The sequence below is a fragment of the Botrytis porri genome (genome assembly GCF_014898465.1).
Source record: "Botrytis porri strain MUCL 3234 chromosome Unknown BPOR_005, whole genome shotgun sequence".
Lineage (NCBI taxonomy): Eukaryota > Fungi > Ascomycota > Leotiomycetes > Helotiales > Sclerotiniaceae > Botrytis > Botrytis porri.
Window position 1 is genome coordinate 1 of NW_024066079.1, and position 25,827 is coordinate 25,827.

Sequence of the window (25,827 nt, forward strand, 5' to 3'; positions counted from 1 at the left end):
GGTCACCACCAGTGCTGACCACCAAAAAAATCCTCGGAATAATAGTTAGTTTTGGTTAAAGAAATCCGAATTTATAAATATTCTAACAAAAAAAATTTCCTTTAAAGTAAATAATCTTTTAAAAAAAGTAAATACATTCGTTTTAATAATAAAGTTTAAAAAAAAAAAGGTTATATTGAATACTTGTTCTAATGATAGAATCAATTAATATATAAAATGAATAATTATTGGACTAATAATAGATATTAATAAGTAAATTCAGCAATATACCTTTTATAATATTAGAAGTAAAAGATTTATAATCTATTATAAATATACAAAGGTGTTCACAATAAAGGAGCAGGCCAGTGGAATGCATGTATTATTGACTATGTAGATTAATTGTACTAAGGTAAAATCTAACTACGAAGTGGAAGTGATATATGCACAGTAGCTTAGAGCACGTGCCACAACTTCCAACAAAAGGTTTGTATTATAATAACTGTTATATTAACTATATAAGAATTAAGAGTGATATACTCTTGATGATTAAGCTACGCTAAATGAGGGCATTGAATCCATTTAATATATATTATAATTTTAGACTTTAATATTAGTATGATAATTAAAAATACGATTAATAAGATCTTTTCGAATTATAAAATCCTATTGATTATATATATTAATTCCAAATCATTTTATAATTGTTTTATAAAACTTAGAATTATTAATGAAAAAAGATTAATTAATATAATAATAATTCAAAAGATATATAAGAAATAAAAGATTATAAAGATTAAATAAATTAATAGAAATTTTAATCCTATAAATATAATGATTAAATTCAAATTGTATTAAATCCTAAAAGATCTAATTAATAATAATATCATAAAGATTAAGATTATAAAGTAAATTAAAAGAAATTAAAAGAATAAATGGTTATATAGACAAAAAAGACATTAATTAGAAGAATATAATCCAATAACTTTAAAAAATTATTAATATTAGTATAGAGATTATATAATTATATTAACATTAACACTAATATTTTTAAATATTATAATAATATGTTTTATAATCTTAGCTTTTAGAACCTTAAGTAATATAACAATAGTATGAATTATAGTATTATATTAACTTCACCATCCCCATGATAATACCAACAAATATAAAATAATTAGCTTATAAAAATATACTTTTGAATATAGAGATTTATATACTTCAAATAGCGAATAAGGTATTAAGTAAATGTTAATGTATGAAAAAAATCCAATTATATTAAGAAGGAATACTTACTAAACAAGAAGCTTTTAATATATTATTTTAATAAAAAATTGATATTCAGATTCAACATAATAAGTATCAAAAAGAGGATAAATTTAATAAAGAAGTATCTTCTATTCAATATTATAGCAAATACAAAAAGACGAATTACAATACAAAAACCTATCAAAATAATATAATAGACCCTAAATTATTAGATTCTGAATAATTTTAATCAATTGATTTAATTATTATTGAATAATATGAGTTTGAAAATATAAATTAAGGTAAAAGTAATATACACACTAATAAACTACGTTATAACTATCTAATATGTTTTTTTTTTCAATCAATTCATTCATTTGTTAAAGATTTATAAGGATAATTAGTTTATATAGGAAAACGATATTTTTGTAGGGATTTTGTTACAAAATAAGGTGGTGTGCGATAAGCCGAGGCCTGAACTCTTACAATGCGTGAACCATGAAATAATTTGCTTGATTCCATATTCAAAGATGTTATTTCATGTCCTGTTTCATTACTTGCGTAAAAAGTATCTGCAACTTGAAAATTAACCCTCTACATATCAATTTAACCCCCCAGATTCTACTTCGTGCAAGAGTATAAGATATTCATGCCACCGATCTTGTGATATTGGGCATTTCAAAGTCCCTTCGCCTTCTCGTCAATGCTATATGCACCTGGGCCACTATCTACAAGAAGAATGAGACCTCCTGCAATAGATAAGGTTTGCAGAAAATCATATTTAGCAAATGCTTTGCGAGGGTGAGTCTGATGAAGCTGTATTCCCGGTCAGCGCATTTGGTTTTTCACAAATCTTAGTTCAGACTTACATTCCAAAAATCATTGATGAGAAAGTTGAGGACACTCAACATGGAGACAAGAACAATGCCACTGATCTTCGCTTTGTAGCCGACGGCGACCATAACACAGACGCCAAATCCGATGATGGATATAATAACGGTTAATAAGTTCAATTCCAGGCTGGAAAAGAATGCAAGGAAAGTTAAAACAATTAGTACTCGACCAGCAAACTGGACATACATCTTGTGATCTTTTTGCTCAATCATAGGTAGGCCAGGCATGGCTGGTCTCTTGCGAGCCCACGACGCGCAGAGCATTATCAGCAACCCCCCAAGAACCGAAAGATTACGTAGTAAGTAGCCAAAGTCCGAGATCATGCCATAACATAATGCTTGCGTTATAACCACAAAAATGAGACCTCCAACAGCAAATTCTGTGTGTTTTCGGGCAAGGACGAGGGAGGAGCAGGACAGCATCAAAACAACATTAGTAAGAAGTATGAGATTAGCTACTCCATAGTCAACTTTGAATAAGTCAGTAGACGCTCCATCGTTAAGTTTGGCTCTGCAGTACGAACATTTTCGGTATAAATGCAGAAATATGAGCTGATTCTTCCACGCAGTAATGATGGTAAAAGCATCCTCCAAGAATGTGACAACTATCAAGAATCTGCCCAAGAGTGGTACATACCTCAGAAACTGTCAGTAGATAAATGATGATCTCAGATAGTGAATCGAAAACCTACAGTTTGATGGTATCGCTGTGGTCTTTCATGAAAGCTTCCATCTTGATCATCTGGTGACTTAGAGAACTGGAATGATTCATGTACCTGATTCGATTTTAGGGGCTAATGTAGGTATACGTGTCGCTAATAGGAAAATTTGGAGCCTTTAATGAATGCAACATGTAAATAGTATGAGTACAAACAAAAGAGGGTAACTCTAGGTGGCTGTAGCATTTTATTTAAATTGCTACTTAGTAGTATTGTACAGAAAGTGCGATGGCGGAGTTTTAGTGACCAGACACTGATTGTTTAAGGGGATGTTCTCATGTGGAGCGGCTCACTGCCATACGCGACTGTGCACAGAACTATCTAGTAAATTAGAATAATCTATGCCCGACGCTCCGAAACCAAACTGTATTTGATGCAATTCTTTCACAGAGCAGCTGCCCTTGGAAAGGGTATGTTTCTAAATTCACTCCAAGGCCTAACAAACTTCAGAACATATATAGGCAGCGATTACTGCAAGAACTATTTAGTCACAACACAACACATCCGAACATTCTTCTCATTATTCAGCCTTTTCACTAGTCAACTTCCAACAAAAGAAAATTCCACCACATACAGAAATCATCATCATGTATTTCTCTCGAGTCTTTATGGCCGCAGCCGCTGCTTTTGCGACCCTCGCCGTTGCTGGTCCTTCCTACCCAAATTTGTTGGATACTCGTACACCTATGTGCTCCAACGGCCAATCTTGCGAAGGTGTTAACTCCGACACCTGCTGCTACTCTGCTGAATGTTGCTTTGTCTGCTCCGAGGGCAGTGATGCCGAGTGTAGTCCAGAGGTATGGTCGATTACCAAAACAATTCATTGAACACAAACGCTGACCTATTTCTTCTCAGATCACTGAGCGCTCTATTTTCACTGAGATCGCGTAGAGCAACCGCTTGCTGATCCAGGCCCACCTCATAAGGAATTAGCTCCAACCGATATTCTTTGGTCGTTATTTCTTAGTACTTGACCTGTAGAGCGTAACAGCGGGATGGAATGGAGCTGCTGTAGTTTCATCCGTTGAAGAATGGATTTGGATCTGGACTCATTTCGAAACCCAATTACTACCCGCTGGCAGGTTGCAACACTCATTTAGCTAATTGAAACGTTTTGGACCTCCATTGTTGTGTTCCGTGTCTCTCGATACTTAATGTGATCTTCCCAAAATGTGATGTGTAAATCTCAAACTCTCCATTCGCAAAAAGAGGATCTGTCAGCACAGGTTGAATATTCTCATGGTTTTTATTTCAAGTCAATCATTGGATTGACTTCTTTCCAAACTCAAGTTAAAAGTATATCATGATAATGTCGATGACTCGAGATAATTGCCGTGATTATCTTCAGCACTAAATCAAGACACTGACTTGCAGAATGGCATTTACTACTCCGTACTTCAAAACATCGTCAGGCAGAATCTCCGATAATTAGCCTTTCGTAAGCAATAGTTCAACTTTCTTGTTTTAAGAAAATATCTTTATCTAAAACGAATTGATCATAGCAACGCTTGGGTCATTAAACCACAATCTGCGTAAAATGTGCCATTTCAATGTCAACTTTATCATCATCTCTATATTGATACTTTTGTATCACATACACAGCCTGAATAATCAGCCCCGCCCCCACGACAGAAGTGATGTCAGGTATATTATTCCAGATCAGCCAATCTGCAACGAGGGCGACTACTACCTGCAAGTAGATCATGTGCACGGCATGACTATTTCCTTCAGCAGAAAGGCCTGCTGTTAAAAGATACTCCTAATGCATCCAATCAGTATCAACTAATGTATCAGGAATATTGTATTACCTTTAAGGCTCCAGAAATCCCAATAGACCCCATAGTAGACCACGGTAACAAGCCCAGGTTAAAGTTGAAGTTGACTCCCGGATCGGCAGCAAAGCAAGCACTGCTTACAATCAGGACACCAGTGGCAAAACAGTTAGTTATCACAAGTGGATGTTATCGTGATCCGATCTTGGAAATTGAAAAGTAAGCGCACTGAAGTGCTGAAGTCAATGAAATTTTTAAAATAATAAATAAAATACGTCTTCTGCTCACGGTTCCCCCTAGGACTCCAATCATCAAACAAGCCCATCCCAGCCACGATTGAGACGTCCAATTCTTCTGGTAATTATCTACATCGTTGTACCAAAGCAAATCGATGACAAAACCTGGTTTGGTGATATGTCCCACACCAAGGAAACAGATTGCAATAGAACCAATTTCTATCAAGGTAAATTTTCTTGTTGTGACGAGGCTAGCTTCCAAGGGCGCGAGAATATTCAGACCAGTTGCGTCTGCTAGAGGAAGATACTGCAGGGAATCTGAGGCGATATTGGGAGTCAGACAAGGGTTCAAAGGCGAGGATGCTCTTGATCTCGATGCCAAATAACTAACGGGATACTCACAGTAAAATCTAGCTGAGCCACAAATTCCTCCTAAGCTTCTCAGTATGAGCAGACGTCTAACACTTTTCTTACCATGAGGCAGCTCATCGGGTAGCGTGTCGTGAGGAAAATACTGTTGATACTCAAAGTGATGAACATACGGACTTGAAGAATCTGTTTGGGGATCTACTGATGCAGCTGTCTCTAGTTATTTGGCCATACCGTGAATCATTACAGCAAAAAAATGAGAAGCAAGTACTAGCAATGGTCCTTTGTTGATCATCCTAAAAAGACCAAAATTGAAATAGAGCTGGTGGCTTGACCGCTAGAGAATTGCGAAACCGGAAGACCTCATTTGTACTTGGAGAGTGTCGAAAAAAGGTGAACATTCATAGTGCGACTTCAATTATATCATGAAGAATTTCCAATCCTGGGCCATCGCGTATTGTGCTTAGACTTCGGCAGAGTCTCTATCCCAGCCAACCGACTCTCGATTGCAGGCTCACGCTCAAATTTGAACCTCCTTCAATCAAGTAATGTTTTACCAGAGTTATTCTCACGATGTTCCCGATATAAAGTTCTCCCCCGCGATCTGTGAGAGTTACGCGACTTTTGTTTAAGTTGCAAAGCCCCCTGCCCTGATAAGCGAGCCGACGATCAGACCAAATTCATTTCACGGGGCACTTGCCACTTCAAATGAAAACCACATCAAACGGCTTCCTCTACATCAAGATACCCATCACAACCTCCCGATTACTTGTGCTCCTTTACATTCACTTTTCAATCCGACATGGCTTTATTTTCGACATTGTTCAATCCTCAGGCCGAAAGATGGAGAGATCAACACCGAGCCGACAAAGCATTAACGGAAAGTGAAGAAAATTTGCTACCGAAGGATGAGGGCAACACAGAGATACCGAGATCGCCTGAACCTGTAAGCAATACTACCCGAATGGTTATCACTATTACTGTATTGCTTCTATGGAGTGCGGCGGCTTTCGTGGCGGGCAGTATGACTAGTACAACGCGACGTGATAGTCCTTTGGGCTCGACCGAAAGTGGATTTATTGAAGAGCTCATCGTCAGTAAGTCAATTGAAATCGATGTTTCTTTCTCCAGCCTTAGGCTCTTCGCTGATATAACTTGACTAATAGCACCATCTGAGACATTCGAGCTCATACAGACGAGATTTACTGGCGGGGTGGATTTCACCCCTGAAGGCATAGAAGTCCTCGCTCCCTCAAAGTATGTCGGCGAGCCGAGTCTCGAAGTTGATGAAGCATGGAATGCTATTATTGGAGGAGAATCTCATTACTTTTCAGTCTCTGAGGATGAAGCTAGAAGCTTGTGGGGTACAGAGTCTGATAGGTATAGAGACAGGATTAGGGGTGGGTGGACTGGCACGTGAGTTCTTACTGATGCTTCAAGCTGGCCTTGTCTTGATATCTAACAGACTTAGGCTCGATATGTTTCATTGTCTACATTGCCTGGTACGCTGTATACCAAAGCACAATCGATATAAACGCCGCTGACAACTTGGTGACAGAATCAACTCAGAAAAGCTCTACGGCGCGACATCTATCCGGAAGAAGGACATCGAGGGATGATACACCAATGTAAGTGGAAAAAGACCCCCCTCCCTCTTGAAAAATGGCAGTCAAACTCATAAATTTCTCAGTGCATTGTATCGATCATTTAAGACAGGTGATAATGTGTCAGGGCAGCAGCGTTATATCTCCTAGCGAGTGGCATGATAAACGTGGCCAGTATATTAATCCTAAGCAAATCCACACCTGCAGGGCTTTCGAGAAACTTCATGAGTTCTCCAAAGAGAGATACAATGGGAGTATTGCTGTCCCTCGCGGGCCGAAGTTGCCTCTGCACCCGCATCCATCCTTTCCGCGCTTTACATAGATTTGAAGGAGAGAATAAAGCATCCAAGCCAAACTTTGTAATTCTTAGTATCACCTTGATGATTATTATAATATCTTTATAATGGGTATGGTTTGAATGTTTTGCATTGTGCTTGTCTATTCTAGTTTCATTATCAAGAATTTTATATAGAACATGCTCATGTGCTGACGCACACTGAGGTGTGTATACTCACTCGTATTGCAATATATTTAATTCTCACTTTGAATAAGACGCCTGAACTGAATTCCTTCGGCAATTTGCCCACGCTTCGAAGCTCTTACCTACGATTTTCAAGTATTCACCAAAAACAACTGAAGAAATGACAGCATTACAGAGTAGAAAAGGGAATTTGCACTGGCGTAACCTACCTGGCTAAGTAAAACGGTTCCTGTGCGACAAATTTTTAATAAAATACACAATTATGTTGGGTGGAAAAGATCGTCTTTAAAACAAATCTAGCCAAGAATTTCAATCCCGATTCCATTTTTTAGCTACCGCAAAATAGGACATCAATATCCGAGTTCCTCATCTGAGGAACCTTCTCGTAGCCCCTTTCACAGGCACTTTCAACCCTCCCAGCATATCTGGTTCTGCGGCTTTACGTGAATCGGCGTTCCAGTCTTAAAGAACGATGTCTGAGTCGAGGTATAGCTCTCGGCTGTGTGAGCGGTCAGGATCCTTATACAGTGCTCTATATGATGTTGATTTCTTGTAATGGAGTCCAAGACTGGGCGTCTTGAGTTTGCAGCCTTGATTTGCTTTTCCCAGAGGAAACTATTATTTCATAGTTCAAAGTCAGTGAACGTATAATACCATCATCTAAGAGCTTGTGATATCAGTCGCAGATGCATTGCGACCATTAATTATCTTGACAAGAGAGGTTTACTTACAGGCAGTGCTGGGTGTGATATGTGGCGTGAGTGAAGATGATATCGAATTCTCCTTTCTGCACCTCTTCTAGTGAAAGCTGACCCGTACCCTTGCTGTGCTCCCAAAATGTGAAGTTGTTAACAGCGAGATATCGATCCGAGAGCTCTTTGTCGTAACACGGCTTGGGTAGCCACGAGGACATCATAATATCGAAAACGCAGTCGTTTGTTTTTGCTTCTGCAACCGACCACCCGCATTCTCCTCGGTGGGTCAGGGCATAAGGAGAGTTAGTCGTGTAATGGTTGTATAAAAGGAGGCCGGATGTCCATGCCAAAATAATTGTTACCGATAACACCATGTAAGTGTACCAGCTCGCTTTCGCTCGCGGCTTTTGCTCGCGTTCATACTCCTGGGTGGAAAACAGTGTGGAATCGCCGCTTTCTGACCCTGAACCCAGAAGGGGCGATTTGAGATATTCCGGGGAGTTCATCTGTAGCGATTTACCAAATAGAGTAAGAGGAAGATGAATTCAGAAATGAGAACAAACACTGGAAGCTCTTGATATTCTGGGACAGAGTGATCTGGTGTCGAATATGTGAGAGCAAAGCAGGCAGAAGTTAAGTATTCCAAGAGAACATTGGATTAAATTCATAACGCTCACTAGGATCAGGGTGCTATAATGAAACCCCCGAATGTTGCCCCTTCAAAGATAGCCTCAACCAATCCGCCCACCAAGCGGCAACGCGGATTTTGCCCCCTTAAATACTGGACAGACTACCAACACAAACATTGAGATATATCCAGGTAGCCTAAATAAGACATGAATCTTGAGTAAAGGCGCGTCTTCCAACTTTTCCATCAGCCGACATCACAAGACCACGATGAAATTTACCCGCTCCCCAAGCTACGAAGTAGTGCAGCAAAGTGAAGAGGAATCTGGAAAATCAAGCCCAGCTATTCAGTCTCTCTCAACATGCTTCTTGTGTTTGGGATGGGTGTTCGCGGGAATATTTGCATTCACCACTGTAGTCCAGGTTTCTTGGCAATCTAGGCTACACAAGCACCGCGACCTTAGTCCCGGTTCATTCGGCACAGGGTTTACTACTGAATTTGACCCATCAAAGCCTTACATCAAGCAAGAACCAAAAATGTTCTATGGAGGACCTCGCTGGTACGATAATGGTACTGGATATATAGTCCACGATCCTTCCGAGCCAAGATACGTCGGACCACCTACGGACGCAGTAGACGCAGCGTGGACGGGGTTGGTCAAAGGTCGATATTTCAACGTCACCGAAAAGGAGGCTGAAATCGCATTCGGAAAGCCTCACGGACTTTACAATCATCCTGGTCTCGGCTACCTGGTGGGACTGGACGTCTACCATGCGCTACATTGCGTCGACGAGATCAGGAAAGCTTTAGACAAGGACTTCTATTACAATAAAAAGACGAAACATGCCTATCCGGACAGAGCACACCGCGATCATTGCCTGGATCACCTTAGACAGCAGCTAATGTGCCATGCTGATCTTACACCAATACCAGTCATATGGTACGAAGGTCATGGGAGAAGTTTTGTCCAGTCGGATGTTGTACATACTTGCCGGAATTGGGATATGCTTCAGAACTTCAAGGACTCGAGAATTGTCGAGACGGTGTTTTAAGGGTGTTTTAAGGAAACTATGTATCTGGATGGGGTACAGGGAAACAGAGAAGGGAGGAAGAACGGAGACATAGGCAATGCCTGAAGCCGTTGTTCACAGGCAGGATTTCGAGCGTGCAAGTTGATGAAATTCTACCGGTGCTGTGATTAGTATTCTCTGCACTTCAATTACGTCCCACTTTTTAATAAGTATCGATAATTATGAGGATACTTCAAGGGTTTCTGTTAAATTTTATATCACTGAGTATATTCATAATTCAATAATACATGTCATTGTTAATATTTCAGATCCCAGCGTATTGAGCCTTGCTTTGCTCTCATGGGCTTCAAATGCGACGAAAGCAAACGTAATCTTACTATCCGAGGACCTTCAATTAAAACATTTTAAAAATAATCAGTGGGTGGCTGTTAGGTGAAACAATCTGGGAGACAACAATGGGATCTTTAAAGACGATAATGTCTTGCGAATGGCTTTTACATGAACGAAGACAAATTGTGTGATTGATTTGGGTGAATTCAAAAGACTCCGAAGTTGACTTAAGTGTATCTTGGGTTCATGAACATGGGATGATGAACGAAGCAAAAATTCTGACTAACTTTGGTCGTGCGGGGTGCACTGAAAGAAGTAAGGTGGTGACAAGATTGTCGTCTGCAATGTAGCAAGGTCTTCAAAAGAGTCTCTTCATGAATTGCATACAGCCGTATGGGATGAAATATCCATTTGATCCTCCTGACAACCAATTTCCGGCTCCGCTGCTGCTAATTACACCTCCCTGCTACAGTATTGGCTTCAAGGGACTTCCATCTCGCCAATTATACATCTAAGCCTGAATGCCGATCTCTTTATCTTCGTCCCAGTTGCGAGTTGGAGCTGAGTAGCGTTCGGGCTCCCGACCCGATTGTAGCAGTGCTCAACGTGCTCTTTTGAACGTGATACACTGTCCAGAACAAGGGGCGACTTTCTATTCGCACGGATTTGCTTGGCCCAGATGTAGGCGCAATGCTGATAGTGGAAAGTTCCATGACTGTATATGACCTCGTAATTTCCCAGGCGAGCCTCAGCTTCCGTCAGGGTATTTATACCTTCTCGTTCTCTGTAGAAGGTGAAATTGTTGACCAGTAAAAACTCGTCGGACAGTTCTTGGTCGTAACAAGGAGGATGCACCCAACCGGACATCATAAGATCGAAGACACACCCACTATCTCGGGCTTCTTGCGGTGTACGGCCGCATTCTCCCATGTTTACAAACTGGGCTGAAGATGAACCGAAAGAAAATCTTGTACTGAGAATCCAGCCTATACCAAATATAACGAATAAAAAGGCTAGCCCGATATAAATACCTATGTACTGCCACTTCCTGATGGAACGCAGGTGCTCATTATCGTCAAGCTTCTCATCGTCGCACAAAGATGGCGACAATGTGTGATCGCTGTTGCCATCTTCCGAGCCTGCTGGGTAGGCGTGCTCGGATTCTGCCTCTCCGAGGAGTGCAAGTCTCTGCTCCATCTAATGCTGTGATGTTAGCAAAATCTCCCATCGGTATCACAGCATCATCTTACCTTACTCGTCGTATTAGCACTCATTCTTCCGGTGTAGATTAAATATAAGTAACAGCTTGAAGTCAACACTTGGGGAAAAAATCGAATTCGCCTAGCTAGTTTCAGTAGCGTCCCAACCTGCAAAAATATTGACGCACAATGACGAAAGTAAGACGGGCAGACTGTCAACTGGAATGAAGGATTTGTCTAATCTGTTTTAAATCTGTAGGCGCTATAATGGCCGAGAACGATCGCCAAATTTACGTATGAGTGCCTTTCAAGAGGGAAAGTGCCCCTGGAAAGATGAGCCTCAGGCGCTACCCAAAGTTCCGAGTCGAGTTCACTTTTTTCTGACGTCCTTACGGTTCCTCCTTTAATCATATTTGAATTCCATTACAACCGGAAATAGTTGATTGATAATAGTTGTCGTAGCAATTAGGGAAGTATTTGGCTTTTAGTCTTTATTTCTTCCGTAATAAATGAAAGCAAACGTCTAAACGAGGTCGAGAACTCACCCCCTGTAGTGATGGGATCAATATTACGAATGAAAGGAACTTTGACAAGGCTCTCATGTATGTTGTTGATATATAGGTCACGATTTCAATTTTCATTCGTTACAAATGACTGACTCGGTGTCTGCAATAAAGCGATGGATACTTTTTGTACTATGTTCATTATCAAATCTATGTAAATAAGACAAAGATAAGTGATTGCCGGGAAATGCAAGGCGAAATATTCCACTACGTTTGGATAGAAAGTACAGCGCCAAATCCATCATGTATGGTGTTCTTCTGATGGATACATCCAGTTCCTCAAGGCACTAAAATCTCTGCAAACATGCCACATGTCTGTGTCCGCATGGTGTATATGCTTAGTTGGCCTCCACGTTCTTGGAATTGGAGTCATGTCAAGCTGACACTTGAGGAGCTGGTGAATTTGCACTAAACAGTGTTCTGCGTTCAACTTAGTTACGAAGTTCTACTACTCCATAATTTCAACTTACTCAAATGCATCTCAAGCGGTCTTTGCGGATCTGGATCTGCGGGGCGGAAATACCACTCGGGTGACAGTGACTTTCTGATATAATTCTAATCCTGAGGTCAATTTTTGACATACAGCTAAATTGAAATCAAACCTACTAAACAATGAAGTGAATGTAATCCATTTGTTCTATAAAGAACAAATTTGATGGTTAGAATGCTATGTTTCATACAGATCATTGAGAACTTGCTCCAAACGTATGGTCCCATCCACCAAGTCTTTATCAAAGAATTCAACCGCTTCCGATGGCCAGTCTTTCGGTGGAACAGCAATAAATCGATCTGGCCAATGCGATAACGTATTAGAAAATCTCAGGTTTCCACGGTAGTTTGAAACATGCCTTTCAAATCGAGATTCCAATAGTCGTCTGTTTCGCGACTAGGGATGCCAAAATAATCAGGGCCAGGTGGCTGGGTGAGAGACGCGGTGCCGTTCTCATCATACACAAATCCTCCATAAAACTTGACTTTTCGCAAAGCCATTGTGTTGCGATCAGGTACTATCGAGTTTCAGCTTCCCACAGCATTTCGAGCTCTCATTATCAGAATAACCCACGTATCTCAGTTTTGAATCCTCTCTCATAACTACCCAACGGACCATCACACTCTGCAGCTGCTCCCAATATAGTGATGGCCAAGGCTACCGCGAGTGAAAGTGATAAAGTGTAGAGGAATATCGCATGATATACAGAGATGCCATTTATATTACGGGAAGTCCTTGAGTCCACTTCCGATATTTTCGTCTTGATATCCTCTGTGTCGCTGTCATGGTGATTAGATTGAGAGATGTTTATATAAGCGTGAGGCAGGATGTTGCGGAAGCCGGTCCGCAAGCCGACAAGTAGAGAAGACATTTGTCGAAATACATAGGCGACCACTTAATTGTCACTTTGAATTGAGCACTCCATTCCTACCGGGCACTTGTATTATATACGGATGTGGTTCGAGGGTGTCGAAGGGAAGTGAGAGGTATTTTGAGATTAACATTGTTTAACAGGACAGTTGCCTCCTGAAACAAGTTCACTAATCCTCCGCATTCCGCAAATTAGGATTTGACTTTGATTGATTTCGTACGAACTCAATCAATTCCCCTTTCCGTACGGAATCATAGACTTGCATCAGCATGATTGAGTGTTGCTTTAAAGCGGTAAATGTGATTTGAATATTACGAGCCACTTGATGCATCTATTCGTAGTTAGCATTAACGCTCTGCAGAAGAGATTCGTTTGGCGCCTGGTCAATCTCGCTAAGGCACTTGGATATAATTTCTGTAGACTATCAATTCGAAAATGCTTGAAGCAGCACATGACCATCTAGAATAGATTCTTAACTTTTAAACTAGGAACCTGAAAGCTTACACCATGATAAGCTTTCGAGTCTTCGCACTTTATCAGGCTGTACGGCGGTGAGTTGATATTGCCCGATAAAACCCCTTCTACCATCATCTTTTAGATTCAAAATAGAAATAGAAAGCTTATTTCTAATCAAACTTTTATTTTTTCTTATCTTTTCATATAATATAATTAATGCCTCTTTCAAAGTATAATAAGGGGAGGTCTTTTAATAAGCATTATTAGGTTTTGAGGGAGAGATAATGCGGTGTACACCCCACTTTTCTTCGAAAACACCTTGACAGGTTTTTGAAAAACTTCTGCTTGGTCAGCAGTTCAAAAAATCCTTCTAGATTCGAAGCAGAAACAGATAACCTTAAGCTCTTTTTTACTTAACATATCGTATAGTAGTTTGGATAGTAATACTTGATAAAGCTTCTAATTGTATACTCGGTACCCGTTTTGATTTGATACAGGAAAGGGAAATGTCATCTCAAGTTAAGCTTTGGGTCTTCTTCTTCATGCGTTATCTTTAGACAGCATGACTCGGTGACATCCCGCCCGAGATTCCCGAGTGCGATCGTCAGTTTGTCACAATCTCTACATGAACTTTAATCGGATAGGGTGTTGGAAATGACATCGGCGGCGCGCTGGCACTTGTGGTCGGATATTACTCTGTTTATAACGGTTCGTAGACCCGAGTGTTGAAAGCTTGACACAGCTTGGCAGCTTGGCGAATCGAATTTTGAATATCAAACCGCTGACAAGCAACATGATTCGAAGAGAGCTATTAGAACCGGTCACGGAATTTCAACTGGCATTGGAAAACGTATCTTTGGGGGACGTAGTCCAGTCACCAGTGAGATTTTACCTCAAGATTCCAATGCGGATAGCGCAGTTTTAGTGTTAGAATGCTAACTAATCCTAAATATTAGGATGCTCTACAAAGCTTCCGGAAATTTTTGCGACGTGGAACCATCCTGCAGCGACGGCAACTTTTTATGGAAGCGCACAAGCTCTCTACTCAAGCGTCGTCATCACATGAATTTCATCTCGTTTGTTCACCTTCCCTAGGATTTGACGACAGTATCACCTACACATCTGATGTCACATCCGAAATTTGCCAAAAGCGGCGTCTGGACGGTCTGTTGCAGCAATCCAGTCCTCGAAATGGCTCTGCTCGCAAGCGAAGAGCTCCACCCTCAAAGGTGGCCTTTGGTTTATCAAATGTCACTGCAAACTCTCCCTCTTCTACGGTGATCTCTTCAACTACGTTTCATCCTCGGGAATCTAACAAAAGCCCAGAGGATGGGCATCGTGAAATCCCTGTCGATAAAGATGGAGGAGTTTATGGTTTGACGCTGGAGCATGTACAGTCGCCGCGGACTACATCTTCCGCCCTATCCAGCAATCCCGCTATTCCCAATATCCTTGTCAGGGCAAAGCAATTCTTTGAGGCGCGGCTTACTACCCGTGCAAACCGCGCTAAATATCTTGTTCGCGCCGTCCAGGGTTTCCTTGAAGCTCCTCAGCTCCCGTGCGATTTTGCAAAGGAGATGTGGAATAAGAAGTCGGCCATCTTTTCTAAACCACAAGTGACAGGGTCCACAGCTCGCTTTCGAAGTCTCTATGAGGGCCATCGAAAGATTAAAAGAGGCGGAGAGGAGTACCTCGCTGCAACTCGCTTCTGTTATATCTACTTGGAACACGATTTGGAGCAGATAATACAATCGCAAAAACTTGTTTTGTCTCAAGGTAGAGGTAAAGTGACGGCTGCCTTTCAACTACAGGCGAAGAATATCTCCATAACTATGGACGCTCTTCGAGCTGAACGTAAGGCTGGTCGAGGATATATACGACTTTTAATGGAAGGCGGACCGGGTTTTGTACTTCGCATGGGTAGCAATGTATCCACCATGTAAGTTGCATTTTTCTATTGCTAATGCTTTAGATGCTAAGGAATTTATTTAGATGGGAAAGAAAGCTTAGTGTCAGCGATATTACTCTTATCATAGAATTCATCAAGACCTATGCCGGCGATTTATATGACAACATTAAATTATACGATCAGGCTGCTGTGCAAGCACTTCTTAATGGCTTTATCGCATATGGTTGGACTAGCACAGAGATTCGTGAAACGCAAAGTTCTCTGTTTGACGAAATACAACGCTATGCCAATTTAAACGACCAATGTCCTGAAGAAACACTCGAAGAGCGTCCCAACATAATTTCTCTCGCAACACCAATATCGGAAATCTGGGACGGTGCAATGAGGCAGACCGAATCCGCATCTTTGCTTTCAGACCTAGATCTGCTTCTTGAAGAGAGAAATCAGATGGTTTCAGTACCAACGAGCTCCGAGCAAGATTCAGAATCAGTCGTTGGCAACGAGGACTTCGGCTATATCGGAACAACTGCACTGGAGCTTGACCAGCCTTTATTTGAAGAGGATTTGGACATAACGTTTGATACAATAGATACTTCCGGCTCCGGAATTCAAGATGATCTCACTCTCTTCCACGAGCTCTTCTCGGAGCCCACTACCTATGAAACATCCGTTCATTCTCTAAACAGTGGGTGTTTATATACGTCACCTGAGATTTAGCTGATAATATCGTGGTACTCGGCAAAAGCGCAGGAGCGTGTATTTGATAATATTCTGGGTACTTATCTATTCTTATTTTCGACGAAATAGATTGAAACCTATGTGGGCTGCTCTCATCTTCGGATTCTAGTAAAGCCTCAATGGGTGCTTTAGGATTTTGAGGCATATGTGGATGGCGGAAGACGCAGATTGTAGAGGGCCTTGCTGGCCTCACGACCGGTGCGACAAGGTGTTCAAGCTTTGGATATCCGTGTATAAGTACTTAGAATGTCGGGTACCAGCCTGTCGAATCTACGAAAAGCAGAGATCTCCCTTACGCGACTTGACGAGGCTCAGTTATGCTTGTCAGCCTAAAGAACGAATACTTGAGAGCATGCATCCTGAAATCATCTGTACCGCACCCTGGTGCTTATAAACTGTTCTGCGAATTTCTTACACATGGCAATTGCCAAACGTGAAAATGCTAGTTGTGGCGCTATCTGTGTATTATTCAAGTCCCCTGAGATACCCATCGATGGAGCGAAGCAAGTGCGCATGAATCAGAAAATACTAGAGATTGTTCCATCATCCTTATTTTGTACTTTTTATTATCTAATGAAGAAGATCAAATTGTTGGCACAGTGTGGTAAGAAGTATCGAACAGATAAACAGAAGAGTGGGAAGAAGCGTACAGCTGCCATTTCCCCTGTGTGTGAAACTCGCTATCTATGTCGCCATATCCACCCACCATCCGCTTTAACGATCGCACGACTCCATATCGCGTCCATCAAAACTCTTTCATCACGACAAATATGCTGTTTCTGTGAAGGCCACCTCGTAGAAGAGGCAAGCCCCTTTGGACGCTGCACACTCAAGTCTGCTTTGCATAAGACAAGCTTCAAATAGAAGTCAGTACCTTTTCAAATTGTTGAATAACTGAGGAAATCAAACAAACTTGTCTTAGGATTTCTATGCAATGATCTGTGTGAGTGGTCTGCTGCGCAGTCATTTCACTACGATTCTCGTATGACAAATAATGTTTTAGAACACCCTAAAGACCAGTGTTAGCCAAGTTGTTACAAGAGCAAGGAAGAAGGTGTATCTCTGCGCACAACACAGTGTATCTGATGCAAAAAAGCCAATCCAAATCCCTGACTTCCAGCCACAAAATCGGTCGAGTTCCGCGCTTCAGCACTTAATTCCACCCCACCTTGGAATCCAAATTGTTGTGGATTTTCGACCGCGATGAAATTACTTGGATAAATATCGTCCCAGGATGTAAATTGACGTTCCGGATCAAAGTTCTTGTTTTTATAGAGAGTCCAAGCCTGACCATCGTATGGATCAATATGAAGAAAATTTTCGTTTTCACTGAAAGTCCGTCGGATCCATGGAACTAGAGAGTGTAAGTTGAAGTGTTTACATTGGGAGAGGATAAGGAGAGAGGAAGGTGGCATACTTTCTCCAAGAATGGTACGGGCCGTATAATCATTTTCTGGACGTGAAGAGGTGCGTAGGTTCAAGACTAGAAGAAGCAAGAAGATAGGGCTAAGTATTGCGGAGAGAAAAACTATCTTCCCTCCCAGCCCATACAAAGGTGACCATGTTGGCGATTTCAAGTTTTCTTCCGACTCAATGGAAGAATATTCTCCAGAAGCAGCACCTGAAGAGAATTTGGTTTGGAGTGAACTTATAGGACTCATCTTACCGAAGGTGTCGTTATCCTGAATAGACGCGAAATGAATGCGAGCGAGAGAGATACTTTGCTGAAAGTAATGATAGTGCAAAGTAGATATTATGATCTTATCGATTCGAGTCGCGCTTGTTTGATGGGGCAACTTGTCCCCTCAAATCTATTCGGCACAAGCTCCAGCATGAAAATGACACCTGGAGCTGGTAGGAAGTTTGTGTGGCAAGCTAAAAACTAGCCTGCTTTTACAAACATATCCTTTTATTATATATGTGACCCTCATGCATACTAACTATAAATAGCTCCTCCCCACAATAGCTTATTATTATAGATACACCAATGGGTGTATAAACTCACGGGATAATGTAACATAAGAGTACAATTTCCTATTCACATTTAGCAACTTCAAAATTCGATTAAAATCTGAAATATAATTTTATATTAATCAAAATAAAAACATAATTTTAAAATAATGTAACTTATAATGAACCGGGTTATATGGGGAATTGGGTTACAAAATTCAATTCTCTTTATATGATCTTGTTCTATGAGCTACATATTCATTCAATTCCAACTCTAAATTACTTGAACTACTTTTTAGCTTTTCTTTTTCAATCTCCTTTTCTAATTCTTTAATTGGATGTTTATATGGTTATCCTTGTGGCTTTTTCTCCTTAGGTTTTTTTTTCACCTTATATATTATTTTCAGTACTTCCTTACTATTAAAGACAAATTGACCTTGTAATTTAACTCTTTTGCCTTTAATTCTTTTCTTTCGAGTTTCAGTTATCTCCTAAGCATTAGCAAACTGTTTCCAAAGTAGGGCTATTTTAGCATTTTGAAATTCTATAAGTCTAGTTATTTTTTTGGTATATTAATGAATTGGTAATACAAGAGAATTATTATTTGTTAAAGCTTTATTAAAGGTCTGATTTGCTTGTCTTAGTTCTGTTCTATTTGAAGAAGAACTTCTAAATATAGATAAGTTTAGATCTTAATTGGAGATTCTTATTTATAGAATGGAAAGTTGTTAGAAGAAGTTAAATAATAATGAATCGAGTACTTTTCGTGGGGCAAAAGGTATTAAACTAGCTTCTCTCCAGCTAGCTTTAATATTAAAAAAATTCAATGCTTTTTTTCTAATATTTTGAAAGAGTTCTATTTATTTAATTCTTTAGATTCGCTTTATACTAGTTCGAGAATATCAATCAATCTTTAAAGCATGATATTGTTTCATTGGCCTATATACTGTAATATCAAGTGGTTGAAATAAGTGAGAGTAATAAGAAGGTAATATAAATAAATCGATATTCTTCTCTATATAGAAAGCAATAAAACTGCTTGTAATATAACTTGAATGATTATTTATGATTAAAAGTCGAGATCGGTCACCTAACATTTTCTTGGATTCTAATTCGAAAACCCTTTTTAGCTATTCTAATTTATAACTATTTGAGGTCCATTTATTCGTATTAATAGAAAACTATCAGCTTTAAGATATATCCTTTAGAATCTATACAGAATTCGTATTCTGAACCTTGAAAATGATTATAAATAATAAAGCCTTTCCAGCTACATTGTCACATTCAAATGTAATTATCCATTCTTACTTGTCAATTGTAACTTTCCAATTCGATTTCTAAATAGAATCGACTATAATATGCATACTTTGAGTACTTCCAATTCCAAATCCGATTTCATTTATATTATACATATCATTTAATTCATACTTTCATTCAATAAGATGTATACAAAACGTGTCAAATCAAGCCTAAATATTCTTCGATATTACCTTTTTAATTTGATTAAACTCTAATTAATATAAATAATATATCTTAAATTCTGGATATCGTTTTTGGAATTTATAGATCCATTTGTAGCCTATAGATGGAATTTCTGTTGAAATAGGAATTCGAGATAATATGATTTGAATATATTAAAGATGAATTTTGTTGACCATTTCCTTTATCAATATAAATATAATAGGGAATTTAATAATAATAAGTTATGAAATTCATTATATAGGAGTATTTTCTTCTACATTTGAAAGAATTTGAGCTATTTTGTGGGATTGAGTATATGATTTCCTTTCAATAATTCTAGCTATAAGAATTGATTTAGAAACTTCAAAATACTCTATAGCCTTTTTAATTAATTTAAATTCCTTCAATTGAAATGTAATAATAGTATTTTATATTTTCTTTTTAATTTGAGAAAGTGTAAGAGGTGATTTGGTATGTATAGCAAAATTTGTTAGGATTTGAAGTCAATAATGGGCTAAATGTGACCCGATTCCTTATATAATCCGGTTCACTATAAGTTATATTATTGAAAATTAATTTTTCCAAGATTTATTCTATAAAAAAAGGATTTGAAATTAAAAAACAAATAATATACTTTTCTATTGAAAATTTTAATAAGAAATTATATATTCTTTTATAAAAATATTAATGTTAAACTTTTCAATTCAATTTTAAGAACGTAAAGAATTTTTATACTTGAGATTTATTTATTTGATTTTAAAAGGAATTAATCGAAATTTTGAATTTCAATCGAATTTTCAAAATAGCTGTTTTTGATATGAAATTATGCTTTTCCTCTTAAGTATCCCGTAAGTCTGTATACCCACTGGTAATATTACTATTGAGATTGAAGATTTTAGTACCTGTTGACACTCTTTAATACTTTTAAGACTTAAGATTAATTTGCCTATAAAATTAACTAGATCTATACTGGTTCAGCAGCCATTACTATTAGTACCGAGATGCTTGAGGGTTAGACAGTCGGATATGCTAGATAATACAAAGTCACTTGCGCTAGTAGACTTCCTTCCCAATACATACGAGACATCTGATTTCTCTTTTCTCATTACTACGTTTATGGTAAATCAAACAAATTTTTGGAAATTCTCATACTACTTGCAATGAGATATAATTCATATCTTTGGCTGTTTCACCAGTGGGTGTACGGACTGATGGGACACTACAAAAATTGACTTATGAATATCTCTCAATAAATCAAATGATTCATTTTAAGATTTACTACAGTTATTGATTAGAAATGAAATAATCAAAATCTGAGTTCTGGTATCCCACAAGGAATGAATTTGTCAAAAATTTCGAAGTTGGGAAGTGTCCCGTCAGCCCGTACACCCACAGGTGTTTATCTAATTATGCCGACATAACACAGACAAAATCTAGCGGCTGCTAATGTACAAGATGAAATATACGCATTGAAAGGATTCTGCAAGGACAGTGACTCCCTGACATTGCGTCGAAACTACGGACTCCCCATTCGAGAAGTTTTCATTAACTTCGCCAAAGAACTATTTAAGTGGGAGAAGAACCTGGACCTTCTAGCATATGGCGGATTGAACTGCCAGGACGGGATTCCTTCCTGGGTTCCCGACTGGGCCTTGACGCCATTACCAATCAATTTTCCTAAGCCCAAATATAAGGAAAGTTATGATCTGAACTTCTCTGCTGATGCGGAAGTCGAGCTCAATCATAGGTTGGAGGACAATGATGCTTTACTTCAACATCCACGGCATTACTGTTGGAGCAATTACTCTATCGAATCAGAGAAACCGGGAAAGAAAATAAATCGGCAGCCTAGAACATTATGCCAGAGGGCCATGTATGGATGGAATAGCAAATCCGCCCGACCATCCCATAAACAAGATCAGATACTTGCGCGAATCTCGAATGATAGTTCTGATGATGAATCTGACGATGATTACTCTGGAGCTCTTGACTCCACTGAGAATGTGAAAGATTGGAAACCATCTACCGTGCGAGATATAGAGTACATGCGTCATAGAAGGCCAATTATTTCCCGCACATCCCGACTTTAAGATCTAGTTGGATGCATTGGACCAGCCGAGCTGAAGGCAGGGAATATCTTGTCTGCTGCTGTCGGTTGTCGGTACCCTTTAGCGCTTCGCGCGGTCACAGATGCGGGTGAAGCGCACTATAAAATTACAGGAAGCTTCTTCAGTGCCGGAGATATGGTGGGTGAGTCGATCGTAATACCATGGGAGAAATTGTTGCCTCGGAGGTTCTTAGTTATGCTAGTCAACAAATCGGAAGATTGATTCGCGAGGCGTCAACCCGGAGAACTTTGAAGAAGAGATTTGGAAACTTCTCTTAGAAGTTCAAATTTACGGCTCATTTCACTGGAAGTTGCCGCTAGATGTTTCTAATCTGGTGATCGGAGGAAGCAGCATGATAGAAAGAAGAATCGATGGTCAAAAACGAGGAATATCCAATAATTATGGTTTAGACATTGTCGATGAGGAGTCCGAGCACGCCTGAGAAGAATGCTTCACCGACATAAGGTCTCTAATAGTTGATGAGGTTATGAGACTGGATATGACTGTTATGCTCGAAGATATCAAGGACTTTGGTAGCAGTGAAGCTTTTTGTCTCAGTCAATCAAGAGTCTAATCACAAGCTTTGTAGGAGATCTCTTCCGAATGCAAGGATCTCAGATCGAGCTTGGGGGCAGCGTACCCGAAACGCCGACATAATTAACGCTAATTCCTCGCCTGGCGCGAGCATTGACTTTGAATCCAGACATCGAGAAAGGGCTAGCCGATCTGGGGTATGACGTCAAACTTTCTTCAAATAGTGTGACCATCATTTAGAGGTCATGAAATGATGAGAAATTTCATGCTCGCAACCTGCCAGGCGACTCACTCGGCTAGGTCTTTGGGTGGCTGATCTGGTCCTGTGAGGGCTGATGCTCTTGGAAGCAAAGCTAGGAGTGCACTTTACTGACAGTGACTCCACTGCCGTGCTCGTTGTCAAGCTCTAGTTCACACCTCTCCCAGTTGTTCAGGCCGCTGCATATATATCTCAACGAGCCCGAGCCTATTCTATACAAGAATATCGTAACGATTTTAGGAAGAAAGATTCAAATTGAAGAAATCTTATGAATGACAAAGCATTATAGACAATATATACTATTATAATCATTGGCGTGTATTGAGCTTTCAATCTTATAAAACTCTATAATAAATATACTAAATTACTTATTAATATCTTACTAATTAAGAGATATATCGATGACTAATATATGTGTATATTACGGAGGATAGCTACGCCGCTTGATTACTTTTATACAGGGAATAATAAGAATAAGTTATAATAGACTAGAATTACTTAAGGTATGATTATAAGAATCATATCTATCTTTTATACCCTGAATAAGCGTGGATTATTAATATACTAAGAGTTTAATAATTAGTACGGTACACACGGAATTTTCCGTGATAGTATAATATGATTTTAATATTCTATATTATAAAATATTATTATTATATCTCTTATTAAATCAATCTATAATGAAGTAGTATGAGATGAGATTATATACAAGATTATTAATAAAATAAACTAAATTAATTAAAGATTTATCTTCTTAATAATCTTACTATTCGCGAGGACTAAAATATTATATATATATATATATAAAAGAAACTCTTACTTAGTAAGTGGTACGCTAATACTAGCGCACCAGAGTACCTAGGTACATATAAATAGCTTCTATATAGCATAATAAGACTTCGTCCTTCTTTCATACTATACACGTACTAGTAAGACTTAATTCAAGCGATCTGATTAGTCAGAATGAATTTTGACTTTATTAATATTATAGTAACGTAGTTTATTAGTATATATATTATATTAATATGTATAATACTCTTTTTAAATACAAAATTCGTTTGTATATAATCATATACTTTCTTTATTTATAAATAGAATTTTCTGAAGATTGAATATATAACATTTAATTATATAAATATTATGAATTTCTAAAAACAAATTGAAAAGTCGAATTATTATAGTAGTTGTTATAAAAAGCATTTTTTGTAATGAAAATTGTAATAATTCTAACTCTTTTTAGAATATAATAAGAACATTTAAATAAAAATTAGATTTTTGAATATTTAATTTATTATTATTATTAAATATTCTTTTTCATCAAAAAAATGATGATTAATTATTAAAATATAAATATTAAGAAAAGCTTGATTTTGATGTATTTTTAAAGTAGTATATATATTAATATAATATATACACTAATAAACTACGTTATAATATAATATCTAATTATCTTTTTCAATAAATTGTTTTTCTTAATAAAACTATTTTAATTAAATTGAATAAAAAATTAAAAAAGTAATACTCATACAAAATAAATTAAAAGCTTTTGAATGATATAATTTTTATGATTTTAATTTTAAATATAAAGTTTATATAAAGGATTAAAGTTTGTATATAATGTTTTTAAAGCGAATTAAAGATTTTCTTGATATTATTAATAATATATATATATCTATAAAAAGAAAAACACGAAAAAACTAAGGAAAGATTTTCTTGAAAAAACTTATTAACCTTTATTGTATTTGAAGTAGAATATTACTTTCTATTTCTTTTTAAAGTTGTTGAATTGATATTTATTTGGGTTGGGGAGATATTGTTGTTAGTATTAGGGAGAGGGGTTTAGTATATTTATATTGAAATTATTAATAATAGGCTTATTATATTAAATATAATTAATGAAAGAGATTAAATTATAGATTCCTATGATAATCCGAGCTTTTCAGTACTTGAGGGCTTTATAAGAGGGTTTCAATTATGAAAAAGAAGGTTTTTAAGTATAGGAAAATGAAGAATGAAAACTTTTTAAAAAGTTTTGTTTTTTTCAAGAAATATTTTATAAGAAATATATTAATATAGTATTTGATATTTTATTAATATGTTTATAGCTATTTTATATAGATGAAGATAAATATTAGATTTTCTATATATTTATAATATGTTTAGTTTGAGTATATAGTATTTTATTATTAATATATGATATTATTATGAAATATTAATTTCGATATTATTTTGTATAGTAGACGATATATTATTGATTATAATTGAAGATGTAGTGATTTTTTTAATGTAGAATGTATATTATTAGAGCGATAGTATTTCAATATTATTATATTTATTATTTTGATTTTATTTAATTATTTAGTTTTGTAATGTAGTCTTGTTTTTTGTATTAATAGGATGGTTTAGTAGGTCTTAGTATAATGTGTTTTATATCGATAGGGTAGTTTGATGGAATAAAAGGGAATAGGAGATGATAAGTATTAAGAATAAATTATATGTTATAAATATATAACGAGAAAAGGTGGATATAAGGCTTATAAGTAATGGATTAGAGGTTATAATAGAACAAATTTTTAAAGAATTTAATAAATTAGAGGGAGAAAATAACTCTTCGAAAGGGATATAATATTATAATTAATTATAGCTTTTATAATATTTCGAGAGAAGTTGAATAGAAAGAGAAGGATTATTATAATAGAATAGAAAATGTAGGGTTTTTATAAATATATTAAAGGATTTAATAAGGAGAAGAATGAGTTTTTATTCTTTTTTTTATTTACTTTATTCAATTAAAACTAGATATAAATGTATTATATAATCTTAGTATAACTAAATAAACCAAATCAATTAGGAATTTATTATTATTATTATTATTAGGGTTAAAGAAGTTAAAAGGAGATAAACTATTGAAATATATAACTAATATCACGATGTCAACTATATGATCTATAATTACCTTTAACGTGGTTTAACACCGAGTGCACCATATCACCGAATGCACCACTTCAAAATACACCAAAATTAGCCTTTTCCTAATATTCATATTTTAATACTTAATCAATATTTTTTAAAAAACAAAAAAGATTTATTAATAAGAAAATATTTTTTATAAAAGTATTAAGTTTCTATATAAAAATTTCTATTGTATTCTATAAAAAGTGGAAATTGTCACGATTTTCGTTACAAAAAAACTATTCCTATAATAACTACTATATTAACTCAAATTTTTAATAACGTAACGTATGGGGAACTCGGACATATGGGGAACTCGGACACTTTTAGCCCATCACCAACTTGAAACCGC

At 37.4% G+C, this 25,827-nt stretch overlaps 11 protein-coding genes across 11 annotated transcripts; 5 read left to right on the forward strand and 6 right to left on the reverse strand.

Annotated features, from left to right (window-relative positions):
- Positions 1–1,905: 1,905 nt before the first annotated feature.
- On the reverse strand, positions 1,906–2,853 carry EAF01_003778 (uncharacterized protein; the record flags this gene model as incomplete). Its single annotated transcript, XM_038912032.1, has 4 exons — positions 1,906–2,043; positions 2,097–2,590; positions 2,645–2,757; positions 2,813–2,853. The coding sequence occupies 4 exons, from the start codon at positions 2,851–2,853 to the stop codon at positions 1,906–1,908; spliced, it is 786 nt and encodes a 261-aa protein (XP_038771716.1).
- A 573-nt stretch (positions 2,854–3,426) lies between these two features.
- EAF01_003779 (uncharacterized protein) lies at positions 3,427–3,730 on the forward strand (the record flags this gene model as incomplete). The annotated part of the gene is made up of 2 exons (XM_038912033.1): positions 3,427–3,636; positions 3,695–3,730. 2 exons carry the CDS (start codon positions 3,427–3,429, stop codon positions 3,728–3,730), a joined length of 246 nt encoding a protein of 81 aa, XP_038771717.1.
- Positions 3,731–4,787: 1,057 nt separating this feature from the next.
- Positions 4,788–5,460, reverse strand: EAF01_003780 (uncharacterized protein; the record flags this gene model as incomplete). The annotated part of the gene is given in 3 exon segments (XM_038912034.1): positions 4,788–4,847; positions 4,900–5,432; positions 5,451–5,460. The coding sequence occupies 3 exon segments, from the start codon at positions 5,458–5,460 to the stop codon at positions 4,788–4,790; spliced, it is 603 nt and encodes a 200-aa protein (XP_038771718.1).
- A 558-nt stretch (positions 5,461–6,018) lies between these two features.
- On the forward strand, positions 6,019–7,142 carry EAF01_003781 (uncharacterized protein; the record flags this gene model as incomplete). The annotated part of the gene is made up of 5 exons (XM_038912035.1): positions 6,019–6,313; positions 6,383–6,632; positions 6,688–6,718; positions 6,775–6,844; positions 6,907–7,142. The coding sequence occupies 5 exons, from the start codon at positions 6,019–6,021 to the stop codon at positions 7,140–7,142; spliced, it is 882 nt and encodes a 293-aa protein (XP_038771719.1).
- Positions 7,143–7,509: 367 nt separating this feature from the next.
- EAF01_003782 (uncharacterized protein) lies at positions 7,510–8,592 on the reverse strand. The gene is made up of 2 exons (XM_038912036.1): positions 8,033–8,592; positions 7,510–7,916 (listed from the first exon to the last, which is right to left on the reverse strand). Exons 1-2 carry the CDS (start codon positions 8,500–8,502, stop codon positions 7,709–7,711), a joined length of 678 nt encoding a protein of 225 aa, XP_038771720.1. The 5' UTR covers positions 8,503–8,592; the 3' UTR covers positions 7,510–7,708.
- A 301-nt stretch (positions 8,593–8,893) lies between these two features.
- EAF01_003783 (uncharacterized protein) lies at positions 8,894–9,676 on the forward strand (the record flags this gene model as incomplete). Its single annotated transcript, XM_038912037.1, has 1 exon — positions 8,894–9,676. One exon carries the CDS (start codon positions 8,894–8,896, stop codon positions 9,674–9,676), a length of 783 nt encoding a protein of 260 aa, XP_038771721.1.
- A 789-nt stretch (positions 9,677–10,465) lies between these two features.
- On the reverse strand, positions 10,466–11,259 carry EAF01_003784 (uncharacterized protein; the record flags this gene model as incomplete). Its single annotated transcript, XM_038912038.1, has 2 exons — positions 10,466–11,182; positions 11,236–11,259. 2 exons carry the CDS (start codon positions 11,257–11,259, stop codon positions 10,466–10,468), a joined length of 741 nt encoding a protein of 246 aa, XP_038771722.1.
- A 729-nt stretch (positions 11,260–11,988) lies between these two features.
- Positions 11,989–13,108, reverse strand: EAF01_003785 (uncharacterized protein; the record flags this gene model as incomplete). The annotated part of the gene is made up of 6 exons (XM_038912039.1): positions 11,989–12,167; positions 12,218–12,302; positions 12,354–12,384; positions 12,446–12,536; positions 12,596–12,754; positions 12,811–13,108. The coding sequence occupies 6 exons, from the start codon at positions 13,106–13,108 to the stop codon at positions 11,989–11,991; spliced, it is 843 nt and encodes a 280-aa protein (XP_038771723.1).
- An 843-nt stretch (positions 13,109–13,951) lies between these two features.
- EAF01_003786 (uncharacterized protein) lies at positions 13,952–16,190 on the forward strand (the record flags this gene model as incomplete). Its single annotated transcript, XM_038912040.1, has 3 exons — positions 13,952–14,444; positions 14,521–15,503; positions 15,557–16,190. Exons 1-3 carry the CDS (start codon positions 14,358–14,360, stop codon positions 16,188–16,190), a joined length of 1,704 nt encoding a protein of 567 aa, XP_038771724.1. The 5' UTR covers positions 13,952–14,357.
- A 553-nt stretch (positions 16,191–16,743) lies between these two features.
- EAF01_003787 (uncharacterized protein) lies at positions 16,744–18,202 on the reverse strand. The gene is made up of 4 exons (XM_038912041.1): positions 17,629–18,202; positions 17,282–17,565; positions 17,125–17,220; positions 16,744–17,065 (listed from the first exon to the last, which is right to left on the reverse strand). The coding sequence occupies exons 1-4, from the start codon at positions 17,870–17,872 to the stop codon at positions 16,892–16,894; spliced, it is 798 nt and encodes a 265-aa protein (XP_038771725.1). The 5' UTR covers positions 17,873–18,202; the 3' UTR covers positions 16,744–16,891.
- A 2,245-nt stretch (positions 18,203–20,447) lies between these two features.
- Positions 20,448–21,712, forward strand: EAF01_003788 (uncharacterized protein; the record flags this gene model as incomplete). The annotated part of the gene is made up of 3 exons (XM_038912042.1): positions 20,448–20,470; positions 20,585–20,741; positions 21,110–21,712. 3 exons carry the CDS (start codon positions 20,448–20,450, stop codon positions 21,710–21,712), a joined length of 783 nt encoding a protein of 260 aa, XP_038771726.1.
- Positions 21,713–25,827: the final 4,115 nt, after the last annotated feature.